Raw genomic sequence first — 17516 nt, 5'->3', positions numbered from 1 at the left:
GAAGAAACTATCCTCAAGTTAACAAAGGCTAGTTATAAGAGATAGTGTTATTACTCGTTGAAAAATACACTTATTACTCGTTGAAAAATACACAGAGTTCAAAATTGTATTACTTGAGCTGAGGCTCTCTTTTGTTCTCCAAAATAACCTTTAACTGTGGCCATTTCTAGTCCTGCAATCCTATGTAGAAGTCTCTCCTTTCTCTTGGGGCAACAAATTCTCCAACGCAAAAAGCAAAAGTTGCAGCTGAGGGACAAGAAAAAGACAATTTATTAACTAAAAAAAAAAAAAAAAGTCTTAAGGAGCAAGAATAAAGCTAGTAAGAAAAGGGTTAAAAGCAGATAAGTAATTTCCACTCTTCATGGGTTACTCAATAGAGAGAATGAAGGGCTTGGGACGGTCAGAAAAAGAAAGGAACTATTTCATATGTAACTTGACTAGAACAAAGCAAAGACATTAATGTCCCAGGAGAGCCAAGATATGTGCTTTCCTACAACCTATTTGTGCACATTGTACATTTCATCCAGGCAAACAGCACAACTTTAAGACAGAATGTCTCCTGAGGACACTCAGTGGCTCAAAGCTGTGGAGAGGGGACTGTCAGAAGTGGGGGGCAAGGAGAGGGTAAGGAAATAGGATTATACAGGGGAGGATGATTAGGAGCCAAAATCTGACAATTTTTTCAGGGAGAATACTGCATATTCCCCATAAATTTTTTGACTGCCAAGGTAAGTACCTTCCAGAGCACAGTGAAATTGTATATCCTTCCATCAACTCATAAACAACTTTCTAGGCATGAGGCCAAAAAGAATTTATTATATAGGGGACACTCAGAGACAGAAGGGTATTTTCTCCCTTTTAATCCATGGTCAAGAAGAAAGAATGTAAGCAAGAAGGTAAGAGGTAGAGGCTAAAAATTCTGACTTACCCTGTGGCAAAATTCCTGTAAACTTTCCTGTCCTTTACCAATTTGTGTATCAAGAGTAAATTATTCCCAATTGATATGCATATTTTTTAAATTGTTTAAAATCTAGGGGCTCAGGAGAATAGATAAACAAATTGTATGTTCATTGAATACTGTGCCACAATAAAAAAGAATGAACTTCTGGTGCTTGCCTTTCTCTGAGGACACATGATTAGGGAAAGTGACCGTAGCTACCCCTGAGCCCTAGGAGATGGACCTTAATTAGGTACACCAACTATGGTAACTGTTTCCTTTTTGTGGCTGGTTTGGGAAGAAAGTGACTCAATCATTACCAGTGAGACTAGGGAACTTTGCTGGGCATATTACTGAAATACACAAAAACATGTATGGATCTCAAAATTATTATGGTAAGTAAAATAAAGCAGAACTCAGTTCAAAAAAATACGTAGGTCCATTTATAAGAAGTTCAAGGACAGGCAAAACTAAACTATAGTGATTTAAATCAGAAAGTGCTTGCTTAAGCACTATCAACAATAGTCAAAGTATGGAAAGAGCCCAAATGTCCATCGATGAATGAATGGATAAAGAAAATGTGGTATATGTATATACAATGGAGTATTACTCGGCAATCAAAAAGAATGAAATCTTGCCATTTGCAACTACGTGGAGGGAACTGGAGGGTATTATGCTTAGTGAAATTAGTCAGAAAAAGACAAAGATCATATGAATTCACTCATATGAAGACTTTAAGAGACAAAACAGGTGAACATAAGGGAAGGGAAACAAAAATAATATAAAAACAGGGAGGGGGACAAAACAAAAGAGACTCATAAAAATGGAGAACAAACTGAGGGTTGCTGGAGGGGTTGTGGGAGGGGGGATGGGCTAAATGGGTAAGGGGCATTAAGGAATCTACCCCTGAAATCATTGCTTCACTATATACTAATTTGGATGTAAGTTTTAAAAAATAAAAAATAAAGTTAAATTATAAAAAAAAAAGAAAGAAAGTGCTTGCTTAGGGTTTGGGGGTAAAATACTGGGATAAGGGATCCTTCAAGAATGATAAAAATATGCTATCGTGTTTGGGGTTAGGGTTACATGGGTGTATGCAACTGTCAGGCCTTATTAACTGAATGCTAAAGATTTGTGCATTTTATTATATGTTACTTAAACACATACACACACGCTCTTAGGAGTCAAGACAATGGGGACAAAACATCTATACAGTTAAAATGGCAGGGTGAAAACAAAACCAAACAAGTCTATGTACTCATGCATGGCAAGCTTAATTTTTGACTGGAGTTGGGAGAAAAGGAAAACAACGCTAATGTATACTGAGCACAATTATGAATCTGGTGCTTTAAGCACTTCAACTCATATTCACCAAAGTAGGTAAGCAACTCTGCAAGGTCACACCACTACTAAGTGACAGACACACCAGACCAGAACTCTGGTACTGTCTGATTCCAAGGTCTATATTCTTTCTATGACTTTGATTTATTGTTTCTATATATTATTTTATTTAATCCAAACAAAATTCCTTATCAGGACATTTTTCAGATGAAGAAACTAAAGCTGAGAGGAATTAAATAACTTTCCCAAGTTAACACAAGAGGGCCAAGGGCAGGATTCCAACCTAGCTATGTCTGATCCTAAAGCTGTAGGTGTCCGAAGGTAGACATTCAAGAGTGTTCTGGGATATGAAGCGTGGGATGAGAAGGGTGCCTAGGTCTGAGGCCTCTCTTCAGAGAGTGTCAGTGGGGACAAATTTTGGGGTTCAAAAATTAGGCTTCTAAGTTCTCCTGTCTTTCCCCTCCATCTGGGTCACTCCTCATGATTTCATACTTTTTAGTTTATAGAAAGTATTTTATTTGACCTTCTCAAGGTATATAATATTATTTCCATTTTTGAATGAAATACTACATAATACTACATGAATTGCTCAGGGCCATACTATGTATATAAGGAGACAGAGTTCAAACCCAGCTCTTCTTGATGGCAAAATCCTATGTTCTTTCTACTACAGTGCTCAAAGGACAAAAACCAACAACAGTATGATAACTGCATGCCTAAAGAGGTAAATGGCTCAACAGCCCTGGGAGGACATGAAAGAAGGCCCTAAGGTCCAACACTCCCTTCTCTTCAAAGAGAGAAAGCAGAATATGGGGGGAAAGGCAGTAAAGTACTTAATGGAACATGTAAGTCTACAGCTATGTGACAGGCACCAAGTCCTTTAAGGACTTCAAAAGTCAACTGTCACAGGCTTCACTAGTACTAGGCAAACAAAAATAACAATAATAATAACAAGTGTGCCAATTTTGTAAATCAGGGAAGTGTTAAGAAAATCACTCTGCTCTATAAATGCAAAAGGATTCACTGGTGTGTAAGGAAGGCCACAGGCATTGGCTGATGTCCAGAGCAATTCCTTAGGCAAAGTAAAGAGAGAAACAAGATTAAAATGTTCTGGACATGTACCCTCTTCCTTTGTTCAATAGGTTATAGCTGTACTTGCCCTGAAATAAGAACTGCAGGTGCTTTTGATCAATGGACTGGAATGCTGGGCTTCATTATAATTTCTACCAGCTCCTCTACATTCTTTACCAAAAATGCCCATTTTACTTCTGTGGGCAAAACAGTACAAATCAAATTTCCTCCTCTTTCAAGCAAAGAACAGCAGTGGGGGCCTTTCCTTCTGCTGCTTCCATTTTCTTTAGCTTTATCATAGTAATGCTGCTATGTAGAAAATATCACAGAATCTCAGGGATGGAAAGGACCTTGAAAGTTCACACTGTCTTTTCCTGCGCCCTGGCAAAATTGCTCCCAAGTCAATCCAGAGAAGACATTCTGGAAAAGAAAAAAAAAAGAAAAAAATCACAATTTACCTACTGTCCATGGCATTTCAGGATGCCTTCTATTACTAACTTAACCGTCATGCAGGTAAATCTATCTTGCCCTACTGTGATGACCTTAAAGGTCAATGCCACCGCTTGTTAGGTAGGGAGGACACCTAAGCCAACAATTTAGTATTAAAAGAATTATTTCAAAATATAAAATTGAACGTGAGATTGGCCAGGGAAATGAAAAAAGAACAACCTAATTTCATATAAAGGAGCCAGGAACCTTTAAGAATCATTATTCCTTAAGCCTCTGCTGCAAAGTAGAGTCTGCTATTTACTTGGCAATATCCAATCACTTCTTCCTTAAAAGAAGTGGTTTTTAGTTGGACACATGGCTGCCTGGAAAAAAGCAACACATATCCCAACCTCCACTGTAGCTAAATAGGAGCACATGACTAAGTTCTAGTCCATGAGACATAAGAAGCAGTGTTATGGATTAAACTATGTGCCTCTCTAAATTCCTATGTTGAAGCCCTAACCCCCAGTATCTCAGAATGTGACTGTATTTGGAGACGGGGCCTTTAAGGAGGTGATTAAGTTAAAATGAGGTTGTTAGAGTGGACCCTAATCTAATCTGACTGGTATTCTTGTAAGAAAAGGAAATTTAGATACACGAAGAGACATCAGAGATGTATGGGTAGAGGAAAAACCATGTGACATAGCCTTCTGGAGAAACCAAATCTGCCAACACCTTGATCTTGGACTTCTAACCACCGGAGCTATGAGAAAATGAATTCTGTTGTTAAACCATTCAGTCTGTGGTATTTTGTTATGGTAGCCCTAGGAAATTAATACAAGTAGTAAATACAACTTCTATGAAGTATACTTAAAGGAAGCCCTTCTTTACTTTTCCCTAATTCCTGCTTGCTTAAATGTAGAAGTAAAGGCTGGTGCATTAGCAGCCATCTGGGACTGTGAGATGATACTAGGATTGAAAACCACAGGTTGTGAGGCAACAGACAGAAGAAACCAGGGTCCTTGACTACAGCAGTCAGACTAGATGGACTCTCCTAGATTTCCTGAATGTGAGAAAAATACACTTCACTCTTATTTAAGATACTATTTAGGCACACACATGCACACACACATATACTAAGTAATTCTGATTAAAAAAAAAAAAATTCCTTAATTCCTAGAAGCAAGGAATCCTGCAGCAACACTGGAGCTTATATGTACTTGAAAGGAAAGAGGTAAAATAAGGGAAAGTTGGCATTTTTTTTTAAGATTTTATTTTTTAAATGATTTTAATGTTTATTTATTTTTGAGAGAGAAAGAGAGAGAGCAAGCTCATACGAGTAAGACAGGGGCAGAGAAACAGAATCCCAAGCAGGCTCTGTGCTGTCAGTGCAGAGCCTGACATGGTGCTTGAACTTATGAACTATGAGATCACGACCTGAGCCGAAATCAAGAGTTGGATGTTTAACCAACTGAGCCACCCAGATGCCCCTAAAAGATTTTATTTTTAAATAATCTCTACACCCAACATGGGGCTCGAATTCACAACCCCAAGATCAAGAGTTGCATGTTCCACTGACTGTGCCAGTAGGCAATCCAAAAGTTGGCATTTTATGGAGGATATAAGAGCATCACTCTTGGGCTCTAATGCTACCTCTGCTGCAAGGAAAAGGCTAAACATAATAATAGGGTGAATTAGGGGCAGTGCCCAACAAAATAACATTCAATCTCCAGAATGTAGGAGGCAGCAAGCACGTTATAGTGGATACATTTATGGACTTTGTAGCTTGATGTGAATTTGGCTACAAGACTACTGTTTCCAAAACTTAGTAATCATGTAACTGAGCCTCAGCCTCCTCATTTGTAAGATTAGGCATAATGCACATCTCACAGAGCCATTGCAAAAACATGTGAGATAACGAATGCAATGGACCCATACACAGTAGGTATTCAATAAATTTTAGTTCCTCTTTATCACATTCCACAGTAAGAAGGAAGAGGAAGATAACTGAATGACCCCTTTTCCTTGGCATCTTGTATACACCCTTTTCCCAATCAGTACAGGAGCTACTGATATTGAAGAGGTGAGGCTCTTACCTATCTTAATGATAAGCAGAGAGTAAAGACTGCAAGAAAGAGAAAAGGAAATTTTATTTACCCCTTAGTGTTGGCTTCCTATTTTTCTTGGTGCTTTGGTATTTTAAGAACTGTTTTTTGCAGGGTGTCTGGGTGGCTCAGTCATTAGTTTCAGCTCAGGTCATGATCTCATGGTTCATGAGTTGGAGCTCCACGTAGGGCTGGAGCCTGCTTTGGATTCTGTGTGTGTGTCTCTCTCTCTCTGCCCCTTCCCTGTTCGCACTCTGTCTCTCTCCCTCTCAAAAAAATAAACATTTAAAAAACAAAACGAAACTGCTTTTTTAAAAAAAAATCAGTTCAGGTCGGGGCACCTGGGTGGCTCAGGTGGCTAAGCGTCCAGCTTGATTTCAGTCCAGGTCATCATCTCAATGGCTTGTAGGACTGAGCCCCACCTCACCTCGGGCTCTGCACTGATAGTGTGGAGCCTGCTTGGGATCCTCTCTCTCTGCCCCTTCCCCACTCGTGTGCCCTCGCAATTCTCTCTCTCAAAAAATAAATAAACATTATTTTGAGAGAGAGAAAGTGAGAGACAGAGTGTGAACGGGGGAGGGGCAGAGAGAGACGGAGACACAGAATCCAAAGCAGGCTCCAGGCTCTGAGCTCTGAGCACACAGCCTGATGCAGGGTTCAAACCCACGAGCCCTGAGATCATGACCTGAGCCGAAGTCAGATGCTTAACCGACTGAGCCACGTAGGAGCCTACCCCCCTCCCCCACCCCCCGGAAAAAAAATAAACAGTCAATTCAGTTGGAAAGACTGTTTCTTTCCAAAAGAAAGAACTCCAATGTTTGATATAGCTGTAAGCACAGACCTAAGGCAAGAGATCACTGAAGAGTGCCTAGTTCCTTCAGACTCTGTTATCCATGATGGCTGGTCAGATATGTAAAGAATACCCAATGTTTGTTGGCTCAGATCCTAAGGAGCCCTCACTTCTAGAATGCTGATCATTGATCACTCTGTTGTATGCAGAGTTAGACACTTTACAAATAGATATCATCATTCCTTTTTTATAGAAGAGTAAACTGAGGATCAAACTGATCAGACAGCAAATTTTGTTGACTCTAATTTCAGAGTATATATCCAAAATCTGATGACTTCCTACACTTCCACTGCTACCACCCTGGTACAAACCACCATCTCTCTTGGTGGAATGACTGCAATAACCTTCTAACTGGTCTCCTGCTTCCAATCTTGCTCCCCTACAGTATTTTCTAAACATAGCAGCCAGAGTGATTATGAAAAAACATTTTCAGATCATGTTACACCTTTGCTTAAAACCATCTAATGGCTCATCTCAGAGCAAAAGCAGAAGTGCTTAAAATGACCTACAAAAGCTTAAATAGTCTGATACCAGTTTGCCCTCTGACCCCAACTCTTATTACCCCCCCCCCCCAACTTTTGCAGATCCAGCCACACTGGCTCCCCCATGCCCTAAACCCACTTTATGGTGATTACTTTTTGCTGTTCCTTCCTTCTGCCTGGAATGATCATTTTCCAGATAACAGCATGGCTTGCTTACTTTTTCTCTTCAGGTCTTTACTGAAATGCCATCTCAGTGAGCCTTCTCTGGTCGCAATAACTAAAATTATAAAACCCCAAATGCTTCTTATCCTACTCCCCTAAGGCCTCCCCCACAAAAAGTTACTCAATCAGATACCAAACAGACTTCTTGCTTCTCTCTGCTTAACAGATAAATCTGAAGTTTGTTTTCTTCCTTCTCTGAGATAGAAAGTGACAGTATAATGAAAAGTTCACATCTCCCTCATAGAGATGCAAATACCTCAAAAGAGGAGAAAGAACAAACCCATGGACCTCTTGAGGTCTGTTTCAGTCCTTCAAGTCTGTAAAGAGCCAAGCATGGCAGCACTGGAGAAGAGGACAAGACTCACCATAATTTCTGATATAAAATGTAAATTCCCTGATATAAAATATGAGAAACATAATACTCTTGACTTCTTCCATTTACAAGATCTAGAGAGGGAATTTTCTTAGTATGACTGACTCAATCTCTAAAGCAGTAAGGTACAGGAAAGGATAGCATGCCATGATTTGCTATGACAAAGAACTAACACTGACTGAGTGAAATCTCCCAGACCTGTGTCAGTCAAGAAGTATGAAGAAGCTAGGAAAGTGAAGACAGAAAACATGGAAGCAACTCCCAGCTAATCCTCTAACTCCAGACAAATGGTGTGCTAATATAATACCAACAGGGATCTACCATATCAGAGTGGAAGAGAAACAAGGAAAAGCAAGTAAGAAAAAAGTTGCCAATTTCCGACTCAGCTTGAAAGCTACCAAAATTTGCAAGGCCTCTCTAGATACAAAGCCCAATCTCCTCTGGTCTAGAAGGCCAGAGTTTGACTTAGACTTGGCATAAGCTACACTGACTGCAGCAGCAGCCTGATTCACAAATAGGTGATAAGTGTTTCTTACTATATCTTCTTCCAATCAAATCACATTAGGAAAATAATGTATCATTACAGTGTTTATATTAAACTGCAAATTTTGAAAGAGAAGAGAAAAACACTTTACACCATTCTTGAAACATTTTGTTTCACAGCTCTATGTACAGTTGTGGTATTAATGTCATATATCACTCGGTAAATGAATTCTGCAAGGTTAAATAATGATATGTTTATGTTCTTTCCGCTCATTGGCCCCCAGGTCAGCCAATCTGATCCAGGACTCCATGGCAACAGGCTCTATCTCTAAGAGCTACAAGATAAGATCCTCTACCTTTTTTTTTTTTTTTAAATAAAGTATTTTCCACAGAAACTGCTACAAATACTGTCAAAAAGTAGTCTCCTCAGACAAATAAAAAATCCTGCCATTCTGATATGCTAAAAATGAACAGTGGAAGGAAAGAGTGAATAGCAATGACAATGAACCTATGCAAATAACAAGGGATCTCCAAAACTCCACAGAGATTTCCCCTTGTTTAATTTCAGTAGAGAAATTCAGGCATCCTTGAATTGTGAAAAACCAACACCAAGATAAATTGAAGATTAGTATTAGGGGAGTGCTGCCCAGCTGAAATCACAGTATTGAACCTTCCCAGGTGATAATATATAGGGAGAGCTAAAAGTTTTAACTTAAGACAGCCAACCTTTGGGGCCCTGGGTGGCTTAGTCAGTTAAGCGTCCAACTCTTGATTTCAGCTCAGGTCATGATTTCACGGTTTGGGTTCAGCCTGCACTGGGCTCTGTGCTGGTAGCACAGAGCCTGCTTGGGATCCTCTGTCCTGCCCCTTCCCTGCATGCATATGCAAGCTCTCTCTCAAAATAAATAAACTTGAAGAGGAAGAAGAAGAAGGAGGAGAAGGAGGAGAAGGAGAAGGAGGAGGGGGGAGGGGGAGGGGAAGGAAGAGAAGGAGGAGGAGGAGAAAAGGCAGCTAATTTTGTAAGTTTCTCATCATTTTTTCTGAACTGTTAAAGTGAGCCTTAAAACTCACAGATCTCAGGTTCTTATTGCCCCTATTTCTTTTTTCTTTTTTTAATTTTTAGTGTTTTTATTTATTTTTGAGACAGGGAGACACAGAGCATGAGCTGGGGAGGGGCAGAGAGAGAGGGAGACACAGAATCTGAAACAGGCTCCAGGCTCTGAGCTGTCAGCACAGAGCCCGACGCGGGGCTCGAACTCACGGACCGCGAGATCATGACCTGAGCAGAAGTCGGCCGCTTAACCGACTGAGCCACCCAGGCGCCCCTGCCCCTATTTCTTAAATCACAGCTCATACCGCCCTTCAAATTCTGTGATGTCTTCTTCTCTACATTCCCCTCCCCTACCATCGTCTACTATGCTTAGAGAAAAAGACTGCCATGTCCAAATGAGGAAATAATACATTTGCTCTTCACATACCATATGCCCCTATTCCTTCTCCATCAGCTGTAGACCTCACTGAAACAAAGTGGAAGCAAGAGAATTACAAAGTAGTTAAGGAGACTAGACTGAAACAACCCATCATTCTCCTTAGAGGAGTTCACTGACATTCTAAAATCCACCTGACATATTACAACATATTCTGCTTTCCAGCATGCTTTTCACCAATAACTGATAAAATATTTCTGGCTGCAACAAGCAACTCTGGTCCCCACCTGCTGGTATATGGTGGTAAGTGAATGCTGAAAAGTAGACAGAATCTAAAAGGTCTGTCAGGGTCAAAATTAGCTTGGAAACTGTACATTTTCATCTGGCTCACATTGTTGAGGCTTTTTGTTTTAATTGTGCTAAATACACATAACATAAAAATTACCATTTTATTCATTTTTAAGTATACAGTCCAGTAGCATTAGGTACATTCATATTATTTGCATTACAGAAGAGAACATGACACAAAGGCCATGGTAAGAGACTACAATCATTCTTTCTGTGATTATTTACTAAACTTGTATTTATTGTACAAGTCATTTATTATTAAGAAGTATAGTTTAGGGGCCTGGGTGGCTCATTCAGTTAAGCGTCCAACTTCAGCTCAGGTCATAATCTCATGGTTTGTGGTGGGTTCGAGCCCCACACTGGGCTCTATGCTGACAGCTTTGGAGCCTGGAGCCTGCTTCAGATTCTATGTCTCCCTCTCTCTGTTCCTTCCCCACCTGCACACTCTCGCTCTCTCTGTCGCATGCTCTCTCTCTCTACCTCTCTCAAAAATAAACGTTAAAAAATTTTAAAAAGAAGTATGAAGAAGTATGGAGAATAGTCAAATGTTAATATCTGATACTAATGCCCACTAAAAGCAGTGATCCACACATATATTTCCAGTATGCTTTTCACATGCTGAATATAGTTTCTTACGTGCACATCTCAGTTCCCAAACAAGTCCAAAGCATATAGAGGTCTACATCTCTTTTGTCAGCACTGAGTTCCAAGGGACCCATAGTTAGCATGCTAACCCATGTTAGCAGACTAACATGAGAAGCAATAGACAGAGTTCTAGAAACTCCTAGAACAGAGAAAACATTTCCTGTTACACTGTTTCAAATTTCCCATGAATTGAGGCACTATTAAGAGAATTAAGGTTTTAAAGAGACAGCAAAGAGGTAAAATGTTAACTTGTAGTGGGAATCATAATATCAAAGCTAAAAAAAAAAAAAAAATCACTACCAGCCCTCTGTCTAGATCAGTTGCCTTTATACCTTTGTAACAGAAAACCCAAACATTTTGTTCCCTTTTCTAAAAAAAAATCCTGGGCCAGTAGGCAGAGAAAAACAGCATATTTACTAATCTCAGAAGCAAAAGAAGTTGCATGAATAGGCTATTTTCTCAGTGATGCTGGATCTGGTCAGAGGAGGCCATTTTCCTCAAGTACCAAAAACAGCTGCAGCAGCTATCATTTATTGTGCATCTACTGTGTTCCATTTATATAAGGAATTTATATAAGTTCTATCACATTTATCTTCACTTTCGCACATTTTGAAAATTTACTTTCAGATACTAACAGTAAGGATTTAAATTTTTTTCTTTAAAAATTTTTTTAATATTTATTTTTTAGAGAGAGTGAGACAGAGTATGAACAGGGGAGGGGCAGAGAGAAGAGGGAGACACAGAAACCGAAGGAGGCTCCAGGCTCTGGGCTGTCAGCACAGAGCCCGACATGGGGCTTGAACTCACAAACTGCAAGATCGTGACCTAAGCCGAAGTTGGACGCTTAACCAACTGAGCCACCCAGGTGCCCCAGGATTTAAGATGTTTTCACCTTTCTTTTAAGATCAGAAAAGTATTATAGGATTCTTTATATTTATAGAAAACACATACAAAAAGAAAAGAAAAAACAACCATAATCTATAACTAAGAGATAACTGCTATTAATAACAGTATTTTTAGACATATTTTCCTAAATTTTGTTTCCATATTTGTATGTAATTTACAATCACATTGCATATATTTCCGTATCTAATATACACACATATATATATTTTTTAATCAGAGAGAGAGAGTGAGCGTGCACATGAGTGGGGGAGAGGGACAGAGGGAGAGAGAGAGAATCCCAAGTAGGTTCCACGCTCAGAGTGGAGCCTGACACGAGACTTGATCCCATGACCCTGGGATCATGACCCAAGTCAAAATCAAGAGTCGGACACTCAACCGACCGAGCCACCCAGGTGCCCCCATAATTTTTATAGTTTACATTACATAGAACATCTTTATACCATGATTTTTTCTACTACTAAAACTGTGACAAAAATACAACTGTGGCCATTTTCTCCATTATTACTTTTAAAAACAGTCATTTTTTAAGTTTTAAGAACAGAGAGAAAGCGCTAATGGGGGAGGGGCAGAGACCAAGGGAGAGAGAGAATCCCAAGCAGAGCATGGAGTGTGACCCCACGACACTGGGATCATGACCTGAGCAGAAATCAAAAGCTGGTCGCTCAACCAACTGAGCCACCCCGGTGCCCCTAAGGTTTTATTTTTAAGTAATCTCTACACCCAAATATGGGGCTCAAACTCACAATCCTGAGATCATGAAAGGTACACTCTACCAACTGAGCTGGCCAGGTACCCCACATGTACCATAAATTTTAACTATTTTCCTATTATTGGATATTTAGGAAAGCTGTTACTTTTTATAATAAAATAATGCTGTGATGAACATCTTTGTACTTAAGTCTTTATTCACATTTCTCATCAACTCCCTAGAATAAATATTCAAGAGTTCTGGGGGTAAAAAACGTCCCCCCAGGTTCACTTCAGTTAACAGAAGCGAGGCTAGCCACACTATCTGTAGTGTTTCTCAACTGTTCCCCCAGGAACATAATAATGTCCACTTCACACATCCCATGACAGTGCCTGGACTTTAAGGACATTCACCCAGGTAGGGCTTCTCAGTTTCTACTTTTCTTCAACTCATGCCCCATTTTAGTAACATTAACTCTTCTTTCCTATATATTCCACTAGAAAAAATATATACCCTGTACTCCTTTAGACTCACTGGCCTAAGAAAATTAACATGGAGGAAAGGACAAAAAGTTACACAGGAAAATGTTCTCTTTTATGTTAATGTCACACACACCGTTCACTAGCTCTTGTCAGTATACCTTGATATTAGAGAGCAATCCAAAAGATGAAGCCTCAAAAACTACAAAAAAAAACCTCTCTAAATCCTTATTATGAAACTATAAGAAGGTAAAAGGGTGTGGAGATATTGAATATTTCAGTATTTGTTTGTGATCTGACATATGGTCAATCATTTAAGATCCTAGATTTTTTAAAAAGTAAGCTCTATACCCAAGGTGGGCTTGAACTCATGACCCTGACATCAAGAGTCACATACTCTACAGACTGAGCCAGCCAGGCCTGCACCAGGTCTTAGTTTTTTTTTTAAGCTTGTGAATTTAAGGAGTCTTTCTATATAGTACTTCATATAAATCTTACATTCACAAATATATGGAAAAAGAATATCACCTCATCAACTCACAGAGAGAAAAGCAGAGGATACAAAGTTTCAGAGGTAGACAACAAAGGCAAGTGTCCTAAGATTTTAAAGCACATCAGAACAATGGTACAAAGGAAAACACAAAACAAAAAATAAAAAACAACCAATCATCATTGACAGAAGTCAAAAGATCAATGATGGCCAAGGAACAAAAAAGAGAGCAATTAATCTGAGAGAACATGTTCCCAATTTGGCCTCAAATAATAAGCATCAAATTAGAAAAGATACTTCCTAAAAGGACGAACTGTGTCAATCTTAAACTTAAGTACTTAGATTATACAAATATTCATTTAAAAAACTCAGTATCTTACATGGCTTTAAAATCACTCTGGCTTCTCAAAAGTTACTGGTCACCTGAAGATATAAATGGTACATTCCTAAACATTAATAATAATGGCTAATGCTAACCAGGAACTATCTTTAAAGACTTTACATGCACTAACTCTTTTAATCCTCAAAACAACCCTAGCAGGTGGATACTATTATTATCTTCATTTCATGTACTTTACACACGAAGAAATGGAGATATTAAGTAATTTGTCCAAGGTCAGAGAACCAGCAATTGGCATAGCTGGAATTTGAGCTCAAGCAGCGTAAATCCAGGGTCCAAGCATTTAGCCACTATACTTTTCCAAAAAACAAAAACAAAACAAAACAAAACAAAAAAAGCAAAACAAACAAACAAAAAACATACCTCCCAATAGACTATTTAACTATAGACTATTTAGTAGGTAGGCTAGGAGCTAGGAGAGAAGAACATCAGAAAGAAGTCTGTAAAAAGTTTTAGGCACAGAAAGAGTCTCTATCAATTTTGCCAGAAAGTTCTTTTGATATATATCACATTATCACATTTTAAATTATTCCAAATAGGGTGATGGTAAGCACCTTTTGCAAAAGCAGTTCTTGATCTTTTCTTCCCCCTTTAACCAAAAAAAAAAAAAAAAAAAATGTGGAAAAAAAGGAAGGTTAAAAAGAAACTGAAATCTTACTTCTCCAACACCTTTCAACAGCTTTTCTTGCCTTGACCTTTTCCAAAACCTTGATGGTTAGAAAACAAAGATGAAAAAAGAAGGCACTTTCAGTTGAAATAAAAAGACCTCTTAGTAATTTTTCCACTGCTAATGACTGAAACATCTAAGACTTTAGGTCGATCCCACCCACTCCCAAATGGAAGGAAAACCAAGTTAACAAAACCGTCATCTTTTAATTTCACAGCAGTTTTCTTCCCCCTCTAAGGCTATTCCTGTCCTCGCTGCAGACAGGGAACTGCTCCCAGTGACGTCAGAGCAGTCTCCCAGCAACGATTAATAGGGCTGTCCACCACAGGGGTTTCCTGAAAAGCTAGCAAGAAATTATCCACATATTTGCTGCAATACTGAGATGCAAGGATGTGGTGGAATTTCTCTTAACTCTTACAGCTCCAGTCTCTGGCAAGGTTATTCTGGAATGCTCTCAGTTTCCCCTAGGATTATCTTCCTTTTTCTTACCCTACTTCTCTCCAAATAAAATTATAATTTTGTTAGCTTGAAATACTTACACCTGTAATAAATATTGATATATGTGAGCTAGCATAAAAATAGGACTGAATAGAAGTCCAGCAGACATTACTCTTTTCATTTCATACACAGAAAAAATGAAAGCAGAGAACAGAAAAGCATGTCAGGACAGAAAATAGGCAAGCAAGTTCTTTTCCATATATGCCTCCCAAACACACCCATAGACAGGCAAATCTTAAATTTTCCTAGGCTCTAGTCTACTGAATTTTTCACACTGACCTCTGCAGGCAGCCCTCCAGAGATCAATGGTATTAAAATGGAGTTGCATAAAAAGAAACTGGATGCCCAAACACTTACTTAAACCAAAAAAAAGGTAAGTTAGGTTCACACCCAAGATGATATCTAACAATTTCTTCCTAAAGCTTTGCTTTAGCTCCATACATTCAAATTGAGAGTTTTACTTTAACTACAATAGCAAGGAATTTCACCCATCTACTTATTTTTTGAGGTCTGAGAAACAGTATACAAATTGCCTGCTCAGGACCAGTGCAAATAAGGTAGAAAAATTCCAAATACCAAAGCTCAACCTAGAATTACTCATGGATGCGAGCTTCCAGAAACCTGCTTATGAGCCCTTTTTCATTCCATATTTAGAAAAAGCAATTAAGTAAAATTCATTAGCAGCAGGACATACAGGGTTAATTCAAACACTATGCTTCAGCAATCCTGACTTTGGCCCCAACCTATTCTAAAAGGAAACAAACCAAATAGCATCGCTATCATTAACAGTATCCCACTTTGGCTTCGGCTCTGTTCAGTGGAACCCAGTTATCATCAAGGCATCGATGGAAGAACGCACCGCTTCAGATGGATTTTCTTCTTCCTTCTCTCTGTCCCCTCCCTCTCAGAAGAAAAAGACTGCAAACAAAATCACTACGTCACTGGAGGCAGAGGGAATCCCATCTCTGCACTCTTTAGAAACCAAGGCCAGCAAATAAAAACAGGCCAATTACAAGAAACAAACAAGTAATCCAAAATAAGAAGCAATAAACCCACAGGAAATTCTTATAAGCTCAATACGTCAGAACGCATGTTTCAGTAAAAAGGCTGAACACGTTCCTCTTAAGATGTTCAAAATCAAAAAAAGCTTCCAAGACACGGCAAAGGTGACATATTTCTTATCATCACAGTTAAAGACTAGGGGGTAGTTACATAAAGACATAGGACACAGAGATATATTCACCAGCCTGGTGTGGATTGCTGTGGAATGACACAGTGAAGGATATTTATAGGGGATTCCCTGCTTCCTGCAATGTGCGTCAACAGCATCACCAAAGAGAACAGAAATCACCACTATTCTCATAAGCTAAATCTGAATGAAGCAACGCCTGAAATAGCCATTGAAGAGGTAGAATCTGAATACAATAAAAGTTCTAGCAAACCTAATTTTTGAAATATTTTAAAAATAAAACCCAGGAAATGAAAATGCCCACAAAACTTAACATATGAGAATTCTCTAATTTTCCTAGTTTGTATAATACAGTTAAATTGACTAAGATAAAAAAGAGCTTTCTAGCTTCTTCCCTACTCAGTCTGTGGAGTTCAAGGACTTTTATATAAAGAAAGAAAATTATCCAAAACTCACCCCAGATGGATCTGCACTTAAACCAACAGCAAGCTCACATTATTAATGGAGACCTCATTGTAAGAATCTGTTCTGCTGGAATTTTGCAGGAAGAAATTCCTTCTGGGAAACGTGTGCCTCTTCCCCCACCCACGGTCCCCTCCCACCCCCTTCACCCTTGAATGAAATGCTACTGATCCTTGCTGCTGCGTCTCCAGCAGGCTAATTGCTCTGACAAGCAGCTCTGAAGCAGACCACGGCCCAGCTGTTCAGAGGGATGTCACCCAGAGCTCTGCCAATAGTCACACACACACACACACACACACACACACACACACAGGCCGCAAGAGCACCCCTCCCAACTCGTCTTCTTGCTCTCATTCAAGCACTTCAGTGACATGCCTGCCTCCACACTGCTCTGAGGATAGCTTTTAAAGACACAGACACAGCAGCAGTTCTTTCCTGCTGCATATGTTGAGATGCCAAAACAAAGTCTTATTACAGTAGAGTAACAAGTTGTAGGTATGTATGGAGTTAAAAGTTCACTTTGAAATTTACTTGGACTTTTTCTAATATGTAAAATAACTGAGGACAGAGAAATGGTCTTTGCTTAAAAGCTACTAAGTTGGACTTCAGAAATTAAGAGCAAACCTAGACAGAGAATTTTCTTTCCAGTGAGTTATACAGGTAGGCAACACAGAATACTAGTAGCTATCTGTTCCTCCCTCCCTATGTGTCTCCAAAAGGATGGGGAGGAAAGACTTTGGCTATAAAATGGGGGGAAGAGGAAACTGTGATGGTATCTTACTGATTAATGAAAAAGGACAAGAATAGAGTGTAAGGATGTGGATGAGGATAAACAGAACTTTAAAAAAGGAAGTGATACAAAAGACACCAGGAAAGAAGAGTAATAGTTCTTTTAATTTTTATTATTAATTATTTTTAATTAATTTTTTAAATATTTATTTTTAAATTTTTTTTTTTTTTAACGTTTTATTTATTTTTGAGACAGAGAGAGACAGAGCATGAACAGGGGAGGGTCAGAGAGAGG

The 17516-nt window shown here is 39.0% G+C and overlaps 1 protein-coding gene across 33 annotated transcripts in view; it reads right to left on the bottom strand.

Annotated features, from left to right (window-relative positions):
* R3HDM2 (R3H domain containing 2) overlaps positions 1 to 17516 on the bottom strand; it is a 163513-nt gene that overhangs the window by 50357 nt on the left and 95640 nt on the right. For 23 of the 33 annotated variants that reach the window (XM_058742267.1, XM_058742268.1, XM_058742271.1 and 20 more), the window contains one exon: positions 3700 to 3769. The exons of the other annotated variants lie outside the window; for them this stretch is intronic. In XM_058742267.1, coding sequence (XP_058598250.1) covers positions 3700 to 3769 — 70 coding nt within the window. The remainder of the gene's footprint in view (positions 1 to 3699; positions 3770 to 17516) is intronic. 33 annotated transcript variants of the gene reach the window in all.

The sequence above is a fragment of the Neofelis nebulosa genome, chromosome 8, assembly GCF_028018385.1.
Source record: "Neofelis nebulosa isolate mNeoNeb1 chromosome 8, mNeoNeb1.pri, whole genome shotgun sequence".
NCBI classification, from domain to species: Eukaryota; Metazoa; Chordata; class Mammalia; order Carnivora; family Felidae; genus Neofelis; species Neofelis nebulosa.
This window is presented reverse-complemented; position numbering and strand designations above follow the sequence as displayed.